The sequence below is a fragment of the Amphibalanus amphitrite genome, unplaced genomic scaffold (genome assembly GCF_019059575.1).
Source record: "Amphibalanus amphitrite isolate SeventyFive unplaced genomic scaffold, NRLGWU_Aamphi_draft 000301F_arrow, whole genome shotgun sequence".
Classification (NCBI taxonomy): Eukaryota; Metazoa; Arthropoda; class Thecostraca; order Balanomorpha; family Balanidae; genus Amphibalanus; species Amphibalanus amphitrite.
This window is the reverse complement of record NW_024881796.1, coordinates 114,559-133,022: the sequence shown is the minus strand read 5'-3', so window position 1 is coordinate 133,022 and position 18,464 is coordinate 114,559. Positions and strand designations below refer to the sequence as shown.

General features: G+C 51.6%; 1 protein-coding gene across 1 annotated transcript; it reads right to left on the bottom strand.

Annotated features, from left to right (window-relative positions):
- Positions 1-4,144: 4,144 nt before the first annotated feature.
- Positions 4,145-18,130, bottom strand: LOC122387864 (Krueppel-like factor luna). The gene is made up of 2 exons (XM_043378445.1): positions 17,892-18,130; positions 4,145-5,873 (listed from the first exon to the last, which is right to left on the bottom strand). The coding sequence occupies exons 1-2, from the start codon at positions 17,925-17,927 to the stop codon at positions 4,596-4,598; spliced, it is 1,314 nt and encodes a 437-aa protein (XP_043234380.1). The 5' UTR covers positions 17,928-18,130; the 3' UTR covers positions 4,145-4,595.
- Positions 18,131-18,464: the final 334 nt, after the last annotated feature.

Genomic DNA, 18,464 nt, shown 5'->3' with positions numbered 1-18,464 from the left:
TATATATGTTGACCTCGAAAGGTCAAGGTCAAAGGTTGGCCTCAGGTCACGTGACCTCGAGGTCATCATGTATACCATTCGATGCGCCTTGACGAGCTGAACACAATGAGACCATCTGCGCGGCTTTATCTTGTTCCTGTACGGAGTTATTGTCAAAAACCGCTGGTGACCTTTGATGACGTCACATGACCTTACAGCTGCCCAACAGCAAAACAGACCTCAAGGTAGTGAAGGTTGATCGTATATGAGGTCATGTATGGTTTATGGGGCCATTCCGACCCGTTTTAGTGGTAAAAACAGGGAGTTGATTTTTCCCCCATTGACTTATAATGGGGAGGTCGAGAAATTGACCTGACCTTAAGTCACCGATATCAAAATTCCGAGATATACACATTGTAGCTACTAATGACCTAATAACATCCTGCGACTTTCAAAGGCCTCCGACATCTACTGCAGCTCTGGCACGGTGACAAAGTTGCAAAAAAGTGACTTGAGGTTGGGTCATTTAAAGTGACCTGGTGACCTGACCTTAAAAGTTAGGAGGTTCAAACTTGCACACCATGTGTAAAATTGATGAGAGAATAGTCGTACCAAATTTCGCGGCGCTACGCGCCGCAGTTTTCCCGCTATTTGCGAAAAACCTCAGGGGAGGCGGATATCCGCCCCCCGTCGGTGCGCGGGTTAATTAGATCAAAAGTTATAAGCGAAAACTTTTGACCTGTTTTTAGCGAAATTTTTACATTTATACCCCCCAAAACCCCCCTAAATATTGACCTAGAGCAACCAAATTTGCACAGGGGCGAGAACTCCGGGGGCCCACCTACCTACCAAATTTGGTGTTTCTAGGTGCCATAGGAGCCAATCGCGGGGGGGGGGTCGCATCGACCCCCCCCCCCTGCCAGGCCGTGTTATGAAAAATGCCCTGCCAGGGCGAGGGTTAATATTCATACATGAAACTTTAATCCAAATCTGAATTTGGTTAACAAATTGTTCTCTGATTGCTTTCTGCTATCTCCCATACAACTTTTCGTCTCCAATCTTGCTTTATCATAATGTGACACAGAAATGAGTCCTAAATCATTGCATGCACTCTGGAACTGCGGATACTCAAAATTCAGCGGAAAATGGCGATGACTGGTTTGGCTTTGTGCAGCAGCTACCGCGCACAGCCCGCACCGGAGCCTGTCGGGGGATCAGCGGCTTTCACGGGGATCGGGGTCCGGTGGCGAGTGGTCCGATAGCTCGTGGCCGGCTGACAGGCGGCAGCCGGGTGCGTGCGGATCACCGGATCAGGCGCACTTCACTCGCATGCCGCCGCACCGCGCGGCCTGCAGTTCCGCGAACTGGGCTCTGAGCGGCGCGGCGGACCGACCGGGGGGCGCTGGGGTCGAGGTCAGGCCAGAAGGAGTGCTCTGCCGGTCCCCGGATCGGCTGTCGATGGGCCAGTCCTGTCTGCAGGGACGGTTCCGGGGTCAATGAGAACGCTGACCGGTCGGCAAGAACTGGGCCTGCAGAGAACTCACTTAGAAACTGTGCTAGATATAACGAGATCAGCCTCTGCACTCGAAGTGTTGAAAGCGTTGGCAAGGATTCGCTTTTTCGAGGAGAGTTATTGCGGTCCCGCAAGCCATTCAGTATTGCAAGATGAATACGCCTTCTTAATTATTCTTATTATCTCTTACCCATATAATAAAACTATCGCATTTATGTTAACATATACCTACTTCATTTTCGACCGAGAAAAGGCAAAGCTTGAGTGAGTACCCTGTGTTTTTAAACGTTTTTTTTCTAAACAATCGATGTTATGTTGTATTGACCAAAAATATACATATATTGATGCAGCCTTCAATAGCCTGCAAGGAAGCATGTTGCCTCAGCAAATTTATTACTCACCTGGTGTTTCTGATGTTTCTGTGCAGTCTCTGCCAATTTGTTTACTAAAGAACGATTCACCTTGTTGCCAGGAGTTCCACATTCCTGCACCTCCGGTCGGGCGGTACGACCACGATACAGAGGCGACGGCAGACCGGTACTGATATCACCGCCATCGAAGGGCGCCGCCGACTGCACAGCTTGGTTAATGGGAAACACCGAGAAACCCACACAGTCTGACACAACAGCATTCAGCAGTCACGACAGCCGAGCAAACCACCGCCAGATACTTGGTAACATGACGGGTTCTTTACTAAAACTCGACAGAGGTGAGATGACGTTCATCGCCCGCGGGTGTCATCCGGCACATTTCAGAGATTCCGTGCTCTGTTTTACAGCAGTGCTGTAGCGTAAATGGTGATTAAATGTGCAATAACAGTGAACATTTACATTATATGCTAATTTCAAACAAAACTTTGAGGTAATTCATGAACATGATTACGTCTAGAAACGCGATGGTTATGCGGTGATTTGACACATAAGCTACAGAATAAACGGCCAGAAAATCCGTGCTCATCACAAACGAACAAAGTAACATTAAATTATAGCTTTACTGCACCGTAGGCGTGCTCATCTAATTATGAAATTGCAGACCTGTAAAGCATGTCAAACTATGCAGAGCGCTGGGCCCGCGTCCCTACAATCGTGCACCGTCTGAGGGCTCAATTTGGCCGCGTTTTCTCCTAATCATGGCATTTAACCATACGTGTGACAGGCGGGCCGAGTGTGGAGGCGGCACCGCTGATGGCCTGATACGTCCAGCGCGAGCCCCATTTGCCACACTATTTGGCACTAATTAAAAACACATTTGCCCAGCACCCATTACACTGGTCGGCGCTGCTTTTGTACACAACGGATTGAGCCGATAGACCGATAGTATCGGGACGGCCCGGCCGGTAATGGCAGTGCCGAAACAAGGCCCTGATGAGCACTCACGCTCACGTAATTACCGAGCCACCGGCGTGCCTGTGCGCACATGTGCGCGCACCGACGCCGCCCCGCTAACAGGGCGCCAATAAAATTGCTAATGCGATTTTTCGACGGCCTCTTGCAGCCCGAGTCTGCGGGAGGGACAGTGACACATGGCCGACAAAACCGATAAACCGCTGTTTGGTGATTATGTCGACGACGGTGGCACAGTGAGGCAAGAGCAAGCGATAGCTGTAGCGAGTGAGCAACAGCGGGCGAGCGGCTTATCAAATGTAGCCAGCAGTCCCTGATGGCTGCCAGTCAGTCGTCAGTCACGGGTCCGCAGTCACAGACATATAGCTGCTTGCCGCTGGACACAGACAGACAGTCGCCACCCACAGGCCGCTGGTCATTAGACCCTCTCTAGCCGCTATACTTATAGCCACTAGCCACAGGCCGCTATCCACAGGCCGCCAGTTGATAACACCCCCAAGCCGCTAGCCGCTAGCAAGAGACCGCCAGAAACTTGTGCCCTGCCTAGCAGCTTCGTCCTCGATCACCCTGTATTGATCCCTGTGTTACTCTCTTGTTCCTGAATGCAGTCTCCAGTGTGACGTGCGAAAAGAAAAGAAATGCCTACGCTGGCGAGTACAAGCCTGGGCGTTTTCTAATGCCACGTTTGGTGCGCGGCTGCCAAGTTAACTTATATCGTGTATTCTCGCATCTGAAAAGTATCGGAAAAGGGTAAGAACAGTACTAACTATTAATTGCGTTACACCTATCAGACGAATTAGTCCTCGGTACCTTATACATACATACCGTCATTGAAATGTAACTTAAACTCGTTAAAATCACCAAATAATTCGGGTAGCATGTTAATACACATTGTTCCTAAATAATGCGGTCACTAGCGTTCACAATGCCACTCTCTCTAGTGCTCTGGCAGTGGCACTCGTCACATAGTCGTCCATGCGGAGCCTAATAAGAGCTGGTGACGCCGACTGAAATTAATGACGAACCAGCGAGGCCTACGGTAATCGGTGTTCACTGCCAGTGACTCTGTGACCACCTATCAACGCTTTAATTACCGGTCGGGAGAGTGTGGCTGACCCTCGGTTCGACTTGTGTCCTAATAATCTAACCACTTGTCAAACGAATTTAATGGCATTGAAGTGTCAAATACGACTAACTGATACAATGTGTCATTAATCAAGAGACGACTAGTTTTTGGGGCCCTAAAACTATCATTACGAATTTCATGCTGGTTGAGAAGACAGGATGTGAAGACAGAAAAATACGTGTGTGAGCTTCCAATGAAGATGTATTTTTAAAATATCTAAAACACAACAAACGCTACACTCAATATCAAAATAATGTTTCTATTTACAACAAACTCACATGCGCGCGCATCGGCAAATATCACTATCAATTCAGCTAGGTAGCTTGAAACCCGCAGTGGCTTCGACAGAGTATTTCTAAGACTACCATCTTCTGTCTTAAATACAATTACACGGAAACCAATCTCCTGCACAACAGGCTCTCATCATAGCGTATTGCCTTTCTCTCGTCTCGCGAATTGGCACGTCTGTATCCCGCGTGATATTGCTCGGCGCGCCGCACGGCGAGGACCGTGCCATGGCCACAACTGGCTCGTACCGACCGATGGAGATCATTTGAAGGCTCTCCCGTCATCAGGTGCTCGGCTGGATCACAGATTGAGAGGGGTGGGGGCGGGGGCGGCCGCTGGGGCCGCCTCACACCACGAGGTGACGCTTCATGTGCAGCGCCAGGTGGTCCGACCGCGAGAACGCCCGCTCGCACAGCCGGCACTGGAACGGCCGGTCGCCCGTGTGCTTGCGGTAGTGACGCGTCAGCTCGTCCGAGCGGGCGAACTTCCAGCCGCAGCCCTTCCACGTGCACTGGTACGGCTTCTCCCCCGTGTGCGTCCGCAGGTGCGCCTTCAGGTGGGACGATTTGATGTAGGTCTTGGTGCAGCCGGGGTGGGTGCACGTGTGGATGACCACCTTCCGTTTTGCGCGCGGCCGGCGCCGGCGCGGTTTGGCCGGGACAGTGGTGCCGGGCAGCGGCACGGGGCCGCCGCCGCCTGCGCCGGCCATGAAGTGCGGGTAGCCGCCGTTGACCAGGCCGCCGGGCAGCGCGTAGCCGCTCGGGTCGACCGGCGCGTGACACCCCAGGTTGTTGTTGACGCTGTACCGGTACCACTCGCGGTACTGGAACGTGGCCGTGGCCTCGATGGTCAGCTGCGACTGGGCCATGGTCTGGTCGTAGCCGGCCTCGGCGTAGTACTGGCGGCTGTTCATCGGGTACATGGCGGCTGTCTCGGCCTCTGAGTAGCCCGCCGCCGCCGAGCAGTAGTAGCCGGCCGCGGCCGCCGCCGCCGCAGCAGCAGCCTCGTGCTTCAGGTCGCCGTAGGTGGGACAAAGCGGACCCTCGGACTTGACGACCGAGTACTCGTCCTTTACCGGTGCTGGGGAGTAGGGCACTACGCCTTTATGCGCAGCTGAGTAGAAGGACTCTGCCGGCCGGCCGGCAGGGTCGTAAGAGCTCTCAGAACTGGTGACGGCCATGTGAGCCATGTAGTGCTGCTGCTGCTGCTGCTGCTGCTGTTGTTGTTGCTGCTGCTGCTGCTGCTGCTGCTGCTGCTGCTGCTGCTGCTGCTGCTGTTGCTGCTGCTGCTGCTGTTGCTGTTGTTGGTGCTGGTGTTGGTGCTGGTGCTGGTGCTGCTGACTCAGCGGTGAAGGGTAGCCGGGAAACTCTGAGGCAGTGTGTGCGGCCGGGTGAGTCGCCGAGTGTGGCGGCGGGGGCCCGCAGCCGGGCGGATACGCTCCGGGCGGCACGTGAGCCGCTAGTCGCGACTCGGCCAGCTCCGGCGTGGCCGCCCCCGCCCCCGTCCCTGCCCCGGCCGCCGCTGCTGCCGCCGCCGCCGCCGCCGGGAACTCGTACTCTGCCGTTGGGGGCATGTAGAGCGAGTGCCCGCTCTTCTGTAGTACGTTATCGATGTCGTGCCAGACCTGCCGACAGACAGAGACAGCCGTCAGAAGCGTCACAACATGCCACAGTGGCCGGCCGGACATGGGCCGACCGGCAGCGACGACATCAAAGGCAGTGTCCGAAAACCGGCGCACGACTCGGCACCACGCGAGCCATTTACCGGAATGGCCCGTGTGCTGGAACATGGGGCAAGCTTCACAATGGCGGGTGATATAGTCTATAACAGTGTTTGCCAACTGATGACTGAACATTCAAAAGAGCGCAATAATGTGTTAATGCAATCCTTCTGGCAGGAGCATTTGTTGTTCTCATGCATTAACCATGCATTTGACAGGGCCCATTCAGCAATGTCCAAACCAGTTTTCTGTTTTAGATTATTTCGCAATGGATAATTATAGCATATTAGGTCACAAGCATGAGCAGCAACTGTGGTCTGCCCGATAGCGGCCACTCAACACAGGCTGGTGGGCTCTAAGATGGTGCCGAACGCGGCGCATTTACATGAGGCGATCGCCTCCGTGCCTTCCTCGAAAGTGCCGGCATCTGTCGTCCCGACCGAACCTGGCCTCCCAGGGGACATTCTCTATCGGCGCGCCGAGCGAGGGGCTCTTTCTGCCGCTCAGGAGAGTCCATGCGACCCTGGATCGTGCTACAAAGTTGCGCAATACGTGACGGCGCAAAAACCGGCAGAATGAAATCCGAGGAAATGAAATTCAAGATTTACATCGATGCCATTCTTCCTTGAGTGGTTTCCGAAGTGCGAGAGTTTTGATAAAGAAGCCGAGGAACGTGCATTTGCTCGGATGTGCATAATCGATGGACATGAGTTTGTGGCTGGTGACACCGCTTTGAGAAAGTCGGCACCAGTGACTGATCAGCACGCCGAATTTGAGCGAATCCGGCATAGTTGGATATTCTGTGTGCAGCCAGGGTGATTGTTGAAGGCGTCAGACTCTGTGACAGGACTGCACCGTGACACAGACAAATGTGAGGCCAACGGCGGTACCCAGTGAGCCGATAGAAGCTTCAGCATTGCCAGTGTCGGTTTCAGACAATCTCTTTGAAATCAACATCCGTTTCACATTTCGATCGAGTAGTAATTCTGAACTTTGGATTGGTGTAATATGCCAGAATCATTACCTACATTTTTAGAACGACTATTATGTTTGTGAATGGAAATAATTCATTCAGAAAATAGTTGTAGGCATCTAACATTCATGCAGCCTTCCACTCCCGCCCATTCAGCCCTCTCGCATTGCATATTCAAGACTCTGGGTATTCTTTCCAATGCATCTCAGTGTTTAAATCTCTGAGCTAATGGAGCTTTCCAAGATGCAAATTATGCCAGGGCTGCTCCTCCCTAGCACATATAATCGTACCTCGAGCCATGCAGTAAACACTTTGCTTTAACAAACAAATTTTCAGCTGTCCAAATTCCGTGCATAGGTAAATAAGTGAAAACAACATGGGCAGCAGCTGTTTTAGGAAATTGACCGTAAAGGTGCCCATTGGCCTTTCAATAATCAGCATTCCCATTTGTGAGTAGCCATAAGTGTCCGTCGGAGCGGTCAGAGGCGCGGGGCCACCGCCCGCTGTTGTCAGTACATAGCAGGTGGACAGTAATAACGGGTGGCGCGCCGGCCATACCAGCCGTCCCCTCCCTGGCCTGCCCAGTCGACCCCGGCGCCCGGCGCCGCGGCAAAAACCCACAGGAAAAACGCCAGCCGCCAACTGGACGCGCTATTAATCATTGCAGTCTGCGCGGCGGCGGTGGTGGCGCGTTGCAGCTCGTGCCGCACCCGCATCTTCCGCTGCCGCCGCCGTCGCCGCTCTGACCCGACCCTTCAGACGGATTCGCCGCGCTGTGTCGGCGCCGGTAATCCTGTTAGGGCGCGGTCGGACCCGTCACATTCTCGGGCACACGGCCGCTGATGTGGGGCGCCGGTCGCGACCCGCCGACGACGCTCCTCGGCGAGCGCAGACAAAATATTTGTCTTTCTGTCTGACATGTTGTCGTGTCGAGAGGTGTGCCATGGCGGGCACGGGCCACACACGCGTGCCGCTGGTCAAAATAAACCGCCGCGCGCCCAACAGCCAGTGTCCGGCCTTTTTGCTACACGGCTCGCGAGGGCTTAATGCGCTGTAAGACGGTTTTTCTGGCAAACGACAAAGCCAGCCCGGACACGTTAAAGACGAACAGCCTGTACAAGATGCAGACTGGCAGTTTCGAAACGCGCCGCTCTCCTCAGTGGCTCGTGGACAGGCGAGCTCTAATCGGCCGGGCTAATGTCCGACCCAGCGCAGCACACATGATGTACAATTTGCGTATTCTGACATGCCCGAGCCGGATTGAAGGTGAAGTTAGTCGGGAAATCGGTCATCACCATTTGAATAAATTTGCATTGCATATTCTTCCTATAAAGTCGACGAGCAGCGGGCCTGTAGCCAATCCTGTAGAGCACCGAATTCCTGCCGCGCTAGTCGGGCACACCCTGCAATGTTTCCTTGAACTTCATCGAACTCTCGCGTTTACCCGCTGATCACAGCATCATTTTGGAAGCTAGTCATGCACAAACACAAAATTCACCGCGGCGCACGCGAGGGCAGAGGTGCTAACTCTGCACTATCCCGGGATATCGGCTCCCCTGCGGTCCCTAGTGGGGATCTTGACACCGTCAGACGGGGCAGCGTACTGGGAACGGGCCATTAGGGCTTTTGTTTGGTCGCGCGCTATGTCGGCGACCCACGGTCTTGCATAAATCATGGACGCGCAAGTACCGACACCCCGTCGTCTCTATCGGCCCTCTGGCCAGTCACATTAAGAATATATAAAGCTGAAAAATTGTTCCCGCCGTGGCCACACTTCATCACGAAGATCATCAGCCCCTTTCGTGTTATCAGGGGCCGAGTTCGGTGGGATTTATGCAGATGGCCGGTGACCCCTGGCCCCGGAGCTCGCCGAGCCACTCGGCGGCCAGCTGCCGCGGGCCACCGGGACGGCCAAATCGCCCAGTAATCAAATCCGACCGACAATAAAAAGTAATGGGACCATGGTACCGCCGGCCGGTGGTGAAATATGGCCAGAACAGGCGCGATTTCACAGGGCCGGGCGGCTAGCGAGGGACGTGCAGCGGCACACGCCATACCGACACTTGGTCAGCCGACAGAGCTGAGAGACGAGAGACGAGAGGTGATGGACGTGAGACGGGTGACGGGAGACGGGAGACGAGAGACGGGAGACGGGAGACGGGAGACGGGAGACGAGAGACGAGGGATGATAGACGAGAGACGAGAGTCGAGAGACGCGATATGGGAGACGGGAGACGAGAGACAAGAGACGAGAGAGAGAGAGAGAGAAAGAGAGAGAGAGCGAGAGAGATAGAGAGAGAGAGAGAGAGAGAGAGAGAGTGAGAGAGAGAGAGAGAGAGAGAGAGAGAGAGAGAGAGAGAGAGAGAGAGAGAGAGAGAGAGAGAGAGAGAGAGAGAGAGAGAGAGAGAGAGACGGGAGACGGGAGACGGGAGACGGGAGACGGGAGACGGGAGACGGGAGACGGGAGACGGAAGGCGGGAGACGGGAGACGGAGAGAGACGGAGACGAGAGACGGGAGACGCCTAAGAGACAAGAGGGGCTAATCGATTTCGATACGGGAGGCGGTTGGTAAAATAAGACACAGAGACGAACGAAATACGGGTAGACGGATACCCAGCGACAACAGATAAGGCAAGATGCAAGACACAAGACTCAATGGGTGACACTGGAGAGTAGAAGTAACTCGACGGTGTTAGGAGATGGATGAGAAGAGACAAGCCAAGACGAGCTGAACGAGCGGCCTGTGCAAATAGGCCGTCGACAATGAAGCCGTAATCGAGTTGCGAGCGCACGTGAGTGAGCCCGACATCTATCTTCCGCTCTAATCTGCATCAGATTGCGAATTGATCACTGCCCTCTGTGACGGTTATTCGCGCACTTGCTCGTGTAAATGGTTAGGCTACCACTTTATCGGTGCCGTTCTCAGGGCACGCACGAGGTGTTGAGCTGTGTCGCAACCGGTGTCGGCCGAGTTAGGGTCCCGTCTCTCGGGGGAACCTGAGAGGTTTGGCTCTCTGTCCGGCCGGTCGTGGCCGCCGTGCACTCCGAGCTGTCGGTGTGGCGCGTGTCCGAATATTTATCTTCCGGTCCAGCCCCTTCGCGGAGCAGCGTTTGAAGATATCCCGTATTTCAAGTGTGCGACAGGATAATCTTGAGGGACGATAACCATTAGCTATTTGTGCCACCTTTACTGGCGGAGCTAAAACAAAGCTGGCTTTATGTCAGATGGTTAATTGCCAGAGTCCCCCATGAATAGGTATCTTCACACCTTAGAAACGCCATAGTTCTACGGTCGCGGGCTCTGCCTGACGTCTTCATTGGGACTCGGAAGACCACTCGGCCTAGAACCAAGGCCCACGCACAATCTCAGAGCGGAACTTGAGTACAGCTGGTCCGTTTGATGCAATGAACACTGGGCAGCATGTGCACTATTGGCGCATGTTACATGGAGGCGAGTATAAAAAGTTACGCAAGGCCAACTGCAGCTTAACCTAGTAGTTATTTGGTGCTGTTTTTCTGGGTCATGCCAAGGGTTGTGCAATGAATGTGCACCCAACGTACCTATGTACATTAGTCGGTTGCAATGCCCATGCAGTTCATGATACCTTTTGGAATGACTGCTCATAATACATATGTGAAAGGTATCAACACTGAATAATATAAGCATGCATCTCTTTCACCACATCATTAAAATAAATGAGATAACCTTCCATCCATTAAAATTTGGAAGCGAAGATTGAAAATGAAATTGGTTATCACTTAACATGCAAATTAAGGATAGTTTTACAATGACAGCACTGCATCTGAATTCGCATTCCTCATGCTGCAACCAATGTGATACTGGCGTGAATAGCGCCATACATTCTGTCTTCAGTGTGACTCGAGCAATGCTCCTAATAGTACTAGAACATTGAGGCAGACCCTTCTAACCAATGGTCCCATAAGCTCAATGTTTTCTAGCAGTTAATTTCACCACGTTATTGAGATGGCATTTACCGCTCTAGTCATACATTGGCCGGCATCACTTGGGCAACCGTAACAGTACTGCTGCTATTGCTCCCAATCATTCAGGATTAGCCGAGAGCAAACAGATAGGCTCGTGAGGTCCATGGGAGTGATATGGCAGCGCTGGAATGCTGCCCCATGAGTGGCGGAGCCGCTGGGACGCCAGAGGGCCCGGGTGACGGAGCCGCTCGGGGCCGGAGCCGCCGTGTCTGGACCCGCACGATAGGTCTCTGCCTGGCTGGCATGCAGCCTGTCCTGGCTGAATGTTTTCATGGCTCACAGAATGGCCCTCGTAACCGATGCCTCAATAAACACGGAATTCCAGTGAGACGGCGAATGCAGACTATTTGCCCTGTGGCGCGGCTCCATTGGCTAGGGCTTTGATGGCACTGCCTGGGGTCATCCCTGCACACTGGCCTGGCTCTGTCGAAGCTCAAGTTCACGGTTACACGGCACTGGCCGTTTGATGATCACTGCATATGTACAAAATTAACGAAATCTTGTGGTGTCTCTGTCCATGGAAGCTCAGTGAATTACAACATCTCAGATGTTATGTTTTTCAGAAGCACCCTTTTTGACCGGTGAATAGACAGTGAGCGATAAAATAGGTGAAGTACTGATTGGTATAAACATGTCCTCTCTCTCTCTCTCTCTCTCTCTCTCTCTCTCTCTCTCTCTCTCTCTCTCTCTCTCTCTCTTTCTCTCTCTCTCTCTCTCTCTCTCTTTCTCTCTCTCTCTCTCTCTCTCTCTCTCTCTCTCCTCTCTCTCTCTCTCTCTCTCTCTCTCTCTATCTCACCCTTCTTCTTAACTCTAGTAATCTCTCTCGCTTGTCTCATTCTTGCTCATTCAATTTGAATGCATTAAAATTGCATTTTACGAGGGGTTTGATTGTGCAGTCAGTCAAAATTAATTCCAATAGTTAGGTATATATTCCAGCATACAGTGTATGAGTGCAATAGGGCTAGGCTAAGAAGGTGTTGTTAATCTTGTCTATATCTTTTTTTTTTGCCAGAAAATGACGTCATCAAAAAAAGTCCATAACATAGAGCTCTGACTTTCTCCATTGACAACCTTTTGTTTCTTGATAAGAGAAGAAATGGTGGTTAAAAGTGGTTGCAATATTTATTGAATGGATTGAAGCCACTTTGATGGCCTGATAGCCTCATTTCAGGGGCAAAAGAAGGACCGCCTACTCTATCACGGACTTTGTGGCTACAATAACATGCATCAAATTCTTTCTACTCTGAGGTCAGAGCAGTAAGAAATGCGACTTTTATATGGCACAGCAAAAACCGAAAAAAAAACTACGTTTTACTACGGGCTGTTGAATTGAGATGCAAGTTGTTTCGTCTCATTCGGAACAATAGCTAAGGAGGCTCGTTGGACTGACTGAGTACATTTCAACAAGTGTCATTTATTTCTTTTGACAAAGGAATGTGGTTCTGTGATACCGGTTTTTACAAAAACTGCAACTGCTTGTCACGACAGCACCGAGAACATAGAAACGATGGAGTACAACAGGTAATCATCTGCCAAAGAGCATCAGCTAACTTTCTTTTACTAGTCTGATTTCGTCCAACTTGTACGTAGGCACATGTTCAGCCAAGTTACAAAAAAAGAGAAATGACGGCGACAATTAAACTTGCATATTTTTAATTACATTACAACATATGCTATCACATGAGGACTAAAAGCAAGCTTACAGTGACCTGTTAAAGGGACCCTCCCACCTTAACATTAGTTTTGAGTTGAGATAGCCAAATTGGTGGCCATGGCCTGAAAATACCGGTTTGGGCACTCACAACATCGAAAAATGCTTTAATTCGGAGATATGGAATTTCAAACTTGCAGTTTTCGGATTCTAAGGGGCTAATGCATTGGTATGCCCCCTTAGAATTTGTGACGTCAGCGGAGATCTAACGATTTTTAAATCTTTTACTAAAACGTTTGGTAGCACGCGGTGGTATATGCTGCTTTGCGCGCAACAAATGCCGCACTTTCAAATAAAGTCGCTAGGAACAGCGGAGATCCCAAAAAGTAAACAAAAGTAAAAGTCTAATATCTTGAAAACCGGTGAATATTTTTCGATGAAATTTGGTAGATATTCGTTTTCGCTCTTTCTGAACCGAGCGACATCACTTTCATGCCAATTCATTAACTTTTTTGAAGGTGGGAGGGTCCCTTTAACCTTACAGCTAACAATTAACCGATCAAAGCATTACATTACAATTACCCTCTCCTACCACTCAAACAGGCATTTCCATAGCAGATGCCACGTAAAGAGCACAGTAAATGCCATAGCTCTCCACTATCTAAAAATGACATCAGGCGGGCTGCGTTTGCTGCCGGCTCGTGTCGTCTATCCATCATAGAGCACGTCCAACACTCTATGTGACGTGTCGAATTACCCAAAATGGGATTGGCTCATTTGTTACCTGCAAATGTTCTCTTCCAATTTTGGCAGTGCACTTATACACCTCGGACGGATATCGCAGGAGTGCTACGGCGTCGGATCTCAGCCTGTTCGGATCAAAATGGCAAGGCGCTCCCTCACCGGGAGTGCCCAGAGGTGCAGATTTAGGTAAAGGGGTCTCAGCTCCACAAATATATGATGCCTGCCCAGGTCACTCAGGCGCAAGCCTGACTTTTTGCTCGGAATTTCACGCAAAGCGCCCGACGGTGTTGGCAATTTGCTTTGTTTGTGCGGCTGTCGCGGCTCATGATAGCGCGTTAGTGACTGTTATTAATGCTCTACTCTGACTTGCAGTAGGAGGCCATTGTTCTCGGCGCCTATGAAAGCCGGCGCGTGCCGCTTGTCTCCGGGCACCCAGCAATTTCTTTGTCACTCATATTTCATTATGAAGCGGCGCATTTATAACGGGCACTCAGATGCCGGCCTAAAACAAAAAATATGTTCATGTATGCAAATATGTGCGCGCACCAAATTACCGCGGTACAGCGGCGGCCACTCGGTGACAGTCGGCCGGGTGGGGGCGGCGGCGGGGGCGGCGGCGGCGGCGGCGGCGGCAGCGGCGGCGGGGGCGGTATTGTCTCAGCGTGGCGGACGACATTCACCCAACTGTCTCCGGTCAGCCAGCACCGAAATCCTGCTGAATGAGCCATTCGGTATGCAACGAAAGCCTTTCGCTGACGATGGCCGGCTATTGTGCGCGCTCGCTGACACTTTATTGCATGCTGGACGATGGTGCATTGCACTGGAGCTGAAGTGAAACGACCGCTGCTGGAGAATTTCGGTGCTACTGCATGCCAGATTGATTACTACATTCAACACCACTGAGCAGTAGACAAAGCTGACAATGTAGCCACCGATGGGAATACACTGAATGGTATTCATGCGATTCATTTATCTATACATGGCAGAAATCACGCCTGAGATTATTCAAACCATACCTATTTACTTGTGATATCATTCACACATCATCTTCGCTTCTTTTATGTAAATTTATGGTTCGTTAAAAGCTTTTGCTGCAGCTTATAAGGCCAGGCAAAAGCGTTTTAAGTGCACACTAATAACAGTGCTACGCGTTAGCTGATTTTAATCTAAAATATCGCGTACTATTTCACATGGATGAGTAAGATGTATTTGCTAGCGCAGCTTTTGCAACTTTTGTGTTTGTACGCTAATTGATTATGCCATTTTTGCATTCTCACCAGTAATACAACTGAACAGTTTTTTGGCAGGGTTCCTGTTGGCAAAACATAAATCTCAAGACGTAGTTGTTAATGCTCTTAACGTAAATAACAATTCTGAATCAATTAACACATGATTAATAATTTAATGGTATGTACTGTGCAAAGAGTACCTATGCATCATATTAGTAATTCAAGTACAACTATCAAACTTTCCCGAAGAATAACAAACGCATAGCGCAGCCATTTCTACCTAGCACGCACATGACAAAGTCACAACAATGGGCGTTATTCACACTGGCCATTAACAGTGACTTTAAGTTCACAGCTCGCACAATTAACGTCTCGGGACGGACGCAGAGGCACCCACAGACAGACATTCACACACCCCTCGGCACGGCGGCCCCACGCCGAGTCTATAAAGTCAGCTGTAATTCCGACCCGGCTACGGCCATCCACGCACCGCGCGGCCGCAGACGGCGCCCGCGGCCCGCGGCCCGGCGCCCGGCGCCTCGACTGCGCCCCCAGGACCGCGTATGGGTGGGCGCAGAGAGCCGAACTGGAACGGGATCTGAGCCACAACCGAGCCGTCTACTAATTTACGCTTTTCATTTAGTGGCCGCTAAAGTGATGAGGCCTGCAGCGGGCTGGCGCCGTCACTCAGAGGGATGGCCACGATGCAGCGCGATCGAGGAACCAGGTAAGAGGATTACTCTCAGACGAGTGCTGGCCATCATCATTGAAAGCCTATAGATAGGACCAGTCGGATCATGAAAATCTTTGATGTCCCGCCGACATATACACTTTTGAAACTGTGTCTTGTCGACAAGGCTACTGACAGGCGAACATTGATCAAACACATTGATTTAATCTGATGCATGACGCATCAACGGTGGCTTACGACACCAGCATTTATGGTAAAAAGTAATGACGCTCTTGTCACTATTGTTTCGTGTCATTATTAATTATCGTAAATTAAAAGAGCGATTGTGAACGCATACTCTTGTCATGATGTAACTGACCACATCGCATATTCTAGGCACTTTGGAATCTGTAAGCGTTGATTTATGTTCATGCCCCTGTCCCCTCCTCTGAAAATGACAAATGCCGGCGAGTCTGTCACATTTATCGGTACCTATATCAAAACAACAAAGTATGCTTTACTCTGCTGATTCGTTCATAGTTAGAATAAGCATTGCACACAGTTTATCAAAACAACAGCTTCAGAATGTCTTTGTAGGTATGTATATGTTGCTTACTAATTCCCTACTTTTTTGCTATTCTATAGCAGCCATATTTTGACAGTACGATGGCCAATTACATTGATCGCAGGCCGCACTTCCGGTAAAAACTGCTTTTCTAGCGTCTACCCAGACATGTTCGTTTTCTGCTGCTGCTCGAAGCTGCTTGCAATTCAGACTGCTTGGCTAGCACGCTTATTTCCTATTATCATTCCTAGATTATTAATGAGGTCATTTGCTGATGATAAAATGTGTTAATAAATGAGGAGAAAAATGCCGTTGTTTAGAATGAGTAACCATTCACACACATACACACACCTTTATACTTTTTACATACACTTTTGTGCCTCACTTTTTTGTTACCTACAGTACGCGGTATTGTGATGAGTCTTATCTCGCAAGTACAGCACTAAATTTCTAAGAATATTATTCTATCTTATTTGCGTAAAACTAATACGATATGGTATGACTATTCTATCAATACCGTTTAAAAACATTTTTATCTGATTAATGCACAAGAGAATTTCCGTGTCTTTACCCCAATGATCAACGTGAGCTGCCTGTTTGCTGACCTCAGTGGTGTCCTCCGAGCCCGGTGGAGGGATGTTTGTGTATTGGCAGTCGCTGCAACCGATCGCGGTGACGCCGAGACGGACGCTCTCAGCATTCTGTGCAGGCGACACCGCGGCCGACAATTAATTGAGCGCTTATCTCGAGCGGGCGAATAAATAGCGTCCGCCGAGCGGCAGTCGCACTCGGGCCGCGCGGCCGCCATCGGCGCCGCGGTCCACGGCGGCCCTTTCAACCGCACTAATGAGATCTGATTATACAAACAAATGGGTAAACAAATTTATATATCGGTCCGCAATGGCTCCGGCTCCCTCGATCCCCTAATGACTGGACCGACTTTTTGTCCGCTTTGCAGACAGAAACGGCGCATGTATGCTCTTCTCGTATCGCGAGACGTCTTTAGGTGACGGGGATGCTGGCATACTCACTGTGAGAAAGGTCCGATCGCCGAGTCTCCCGCTTAGTTAGTCGAGACCAAAGAGGAGTGCCGCACCATCCGGTTCAAATTAGACTGCAATGCCGATAAACTGTCCTCAGCAGGTGAAGAGCCCGAGCGACGTCCCACGTACAGACCAGGAATGACCAGACCACGACCAGACCTTCTCTTTAATGCCGAGATCCAGACTTCAGACATGCAGACAGCAGCCCAGCTGCGAGCCGAGGTGCATACCCGGGCTCGCCACTAGCACAGACAGCCGGATACCGTCCACGGCAGGTGCACAGTGCTACCTGAATGGGCGGCTGCAGCCCACACCGGGGCGATAATTGTGCGCCGCTCGCGCTCGCCGGCTTCTGCGGCCGCCGCATTATACCGGGCACGTGCCGGGCCGGCTATTAGTGGCGGTCCGGCCGGTTGGCTGCCACTCAATCGGCCGAGGGCGCGACCCGCCACCGCTGCTCGCCATCATATTAGTGTCCGAGCGAAATTGCAGGTGTTTTGTTGGGATGACAGGGCAGGATGGGATGACAACTGGAAGGAGAAAGGGACGAGTATTTTGAAGGGTTTCTAAAGAGCGTTGTGCCTTTTGTAACCAGACGCATTAGAAATGTCGGAATAGTTTTTGGTATGGGGCGTCCCGCAGCTATCTAGAGACATAATTGCCCTTGCCCTAGGAAGCATATCCTCAATTCAATTTGATGGTTATTGCTTCACATTCAGCTTAGTAGCTAAGGAATGATAATAAAACTTTATCTACTAAATTAATGTGAATGGTGGCATTAAGTGACATTCTGCCATGCACTTCCACATAATAAATGTTACCGATGAGCAGGTGATATGTATAACCTGTAACTAATCATTATTCAAGCACGCACTCGATGTAATTTACAATACAAAAATGACCAATTGCATGCCACTCTAGGTGACAGAACGCGCACGTCCGATCCCTATCCTCACAGGGTCGACACGCACGGTGTCGTGTGCGAGGGCCGGCCGCCGCCTCCGCCGGTCGGCCGGCCGCCGCGCGCAGCTGCGCCCCTCACCTGCTGGATCTCCGAGCTCTCCATGGCCTGCAACATCGGGCCGCCCTCGGCGCGCGCTCTCAGCTGGGAGGCCACCGCGTGTGCCACTGCGCGCCCGGCCCGCCGACACCGGACCACTGCACGGGCTCATACAACAGGGTCGCACGCGCGCGCTCTCGCTCTGCGGACGGCTGCGGCGTGCTGCTCACGCCAGTTGCACCTGTACATTACTCAACACGGCGAGCTGCTGTAGCGGCTGGCCGGCCGGTGCCGCCGCCGCCGCGCCGAGCCGCGCCGTTACGTCACGCTCGACCAATCAGCGACGGAGGTCAGTCGGCGCCGGCCAATCACGGCTCAGATCCAATCGGCGGCATCCAGCGCACATTCATTCATAGCGGCTATCGGCAGAGTCGAGCCAGCAGTGAGCTGCTGCACACTGCCACGGAAGGCCCGTCGTCGGTCCGCGTCGGCCGACGGACCCGAATCGGCAACCGTCGCCGCCGACGGGACCTCGACACACGCTCCCCGGCTCAGCTGGAAACTGGGCCAGTCAGCTGGTTCGGCACTAGAGAGGGCGCCAGCTGAGGGATGCAT

What these genes read in the sequence shown, in the direction of transcription:
- LOC122387864 (XM_043378445.1), bottom strand. Translation starts at nt 17,927, where the DNA reads ATGTTGCAGGCCATGGAGAGCTCGGAGATCCAGCAG. An exon ending in AGAGCTCGGAGATCCAGCAG is followed by an intron (nt 5,874 to 17,891) that starts GTGAGGGGCGCA and finishes GTCTGTCGGCAG; the next exon opens with GTCTGGCACGACATCGATAA.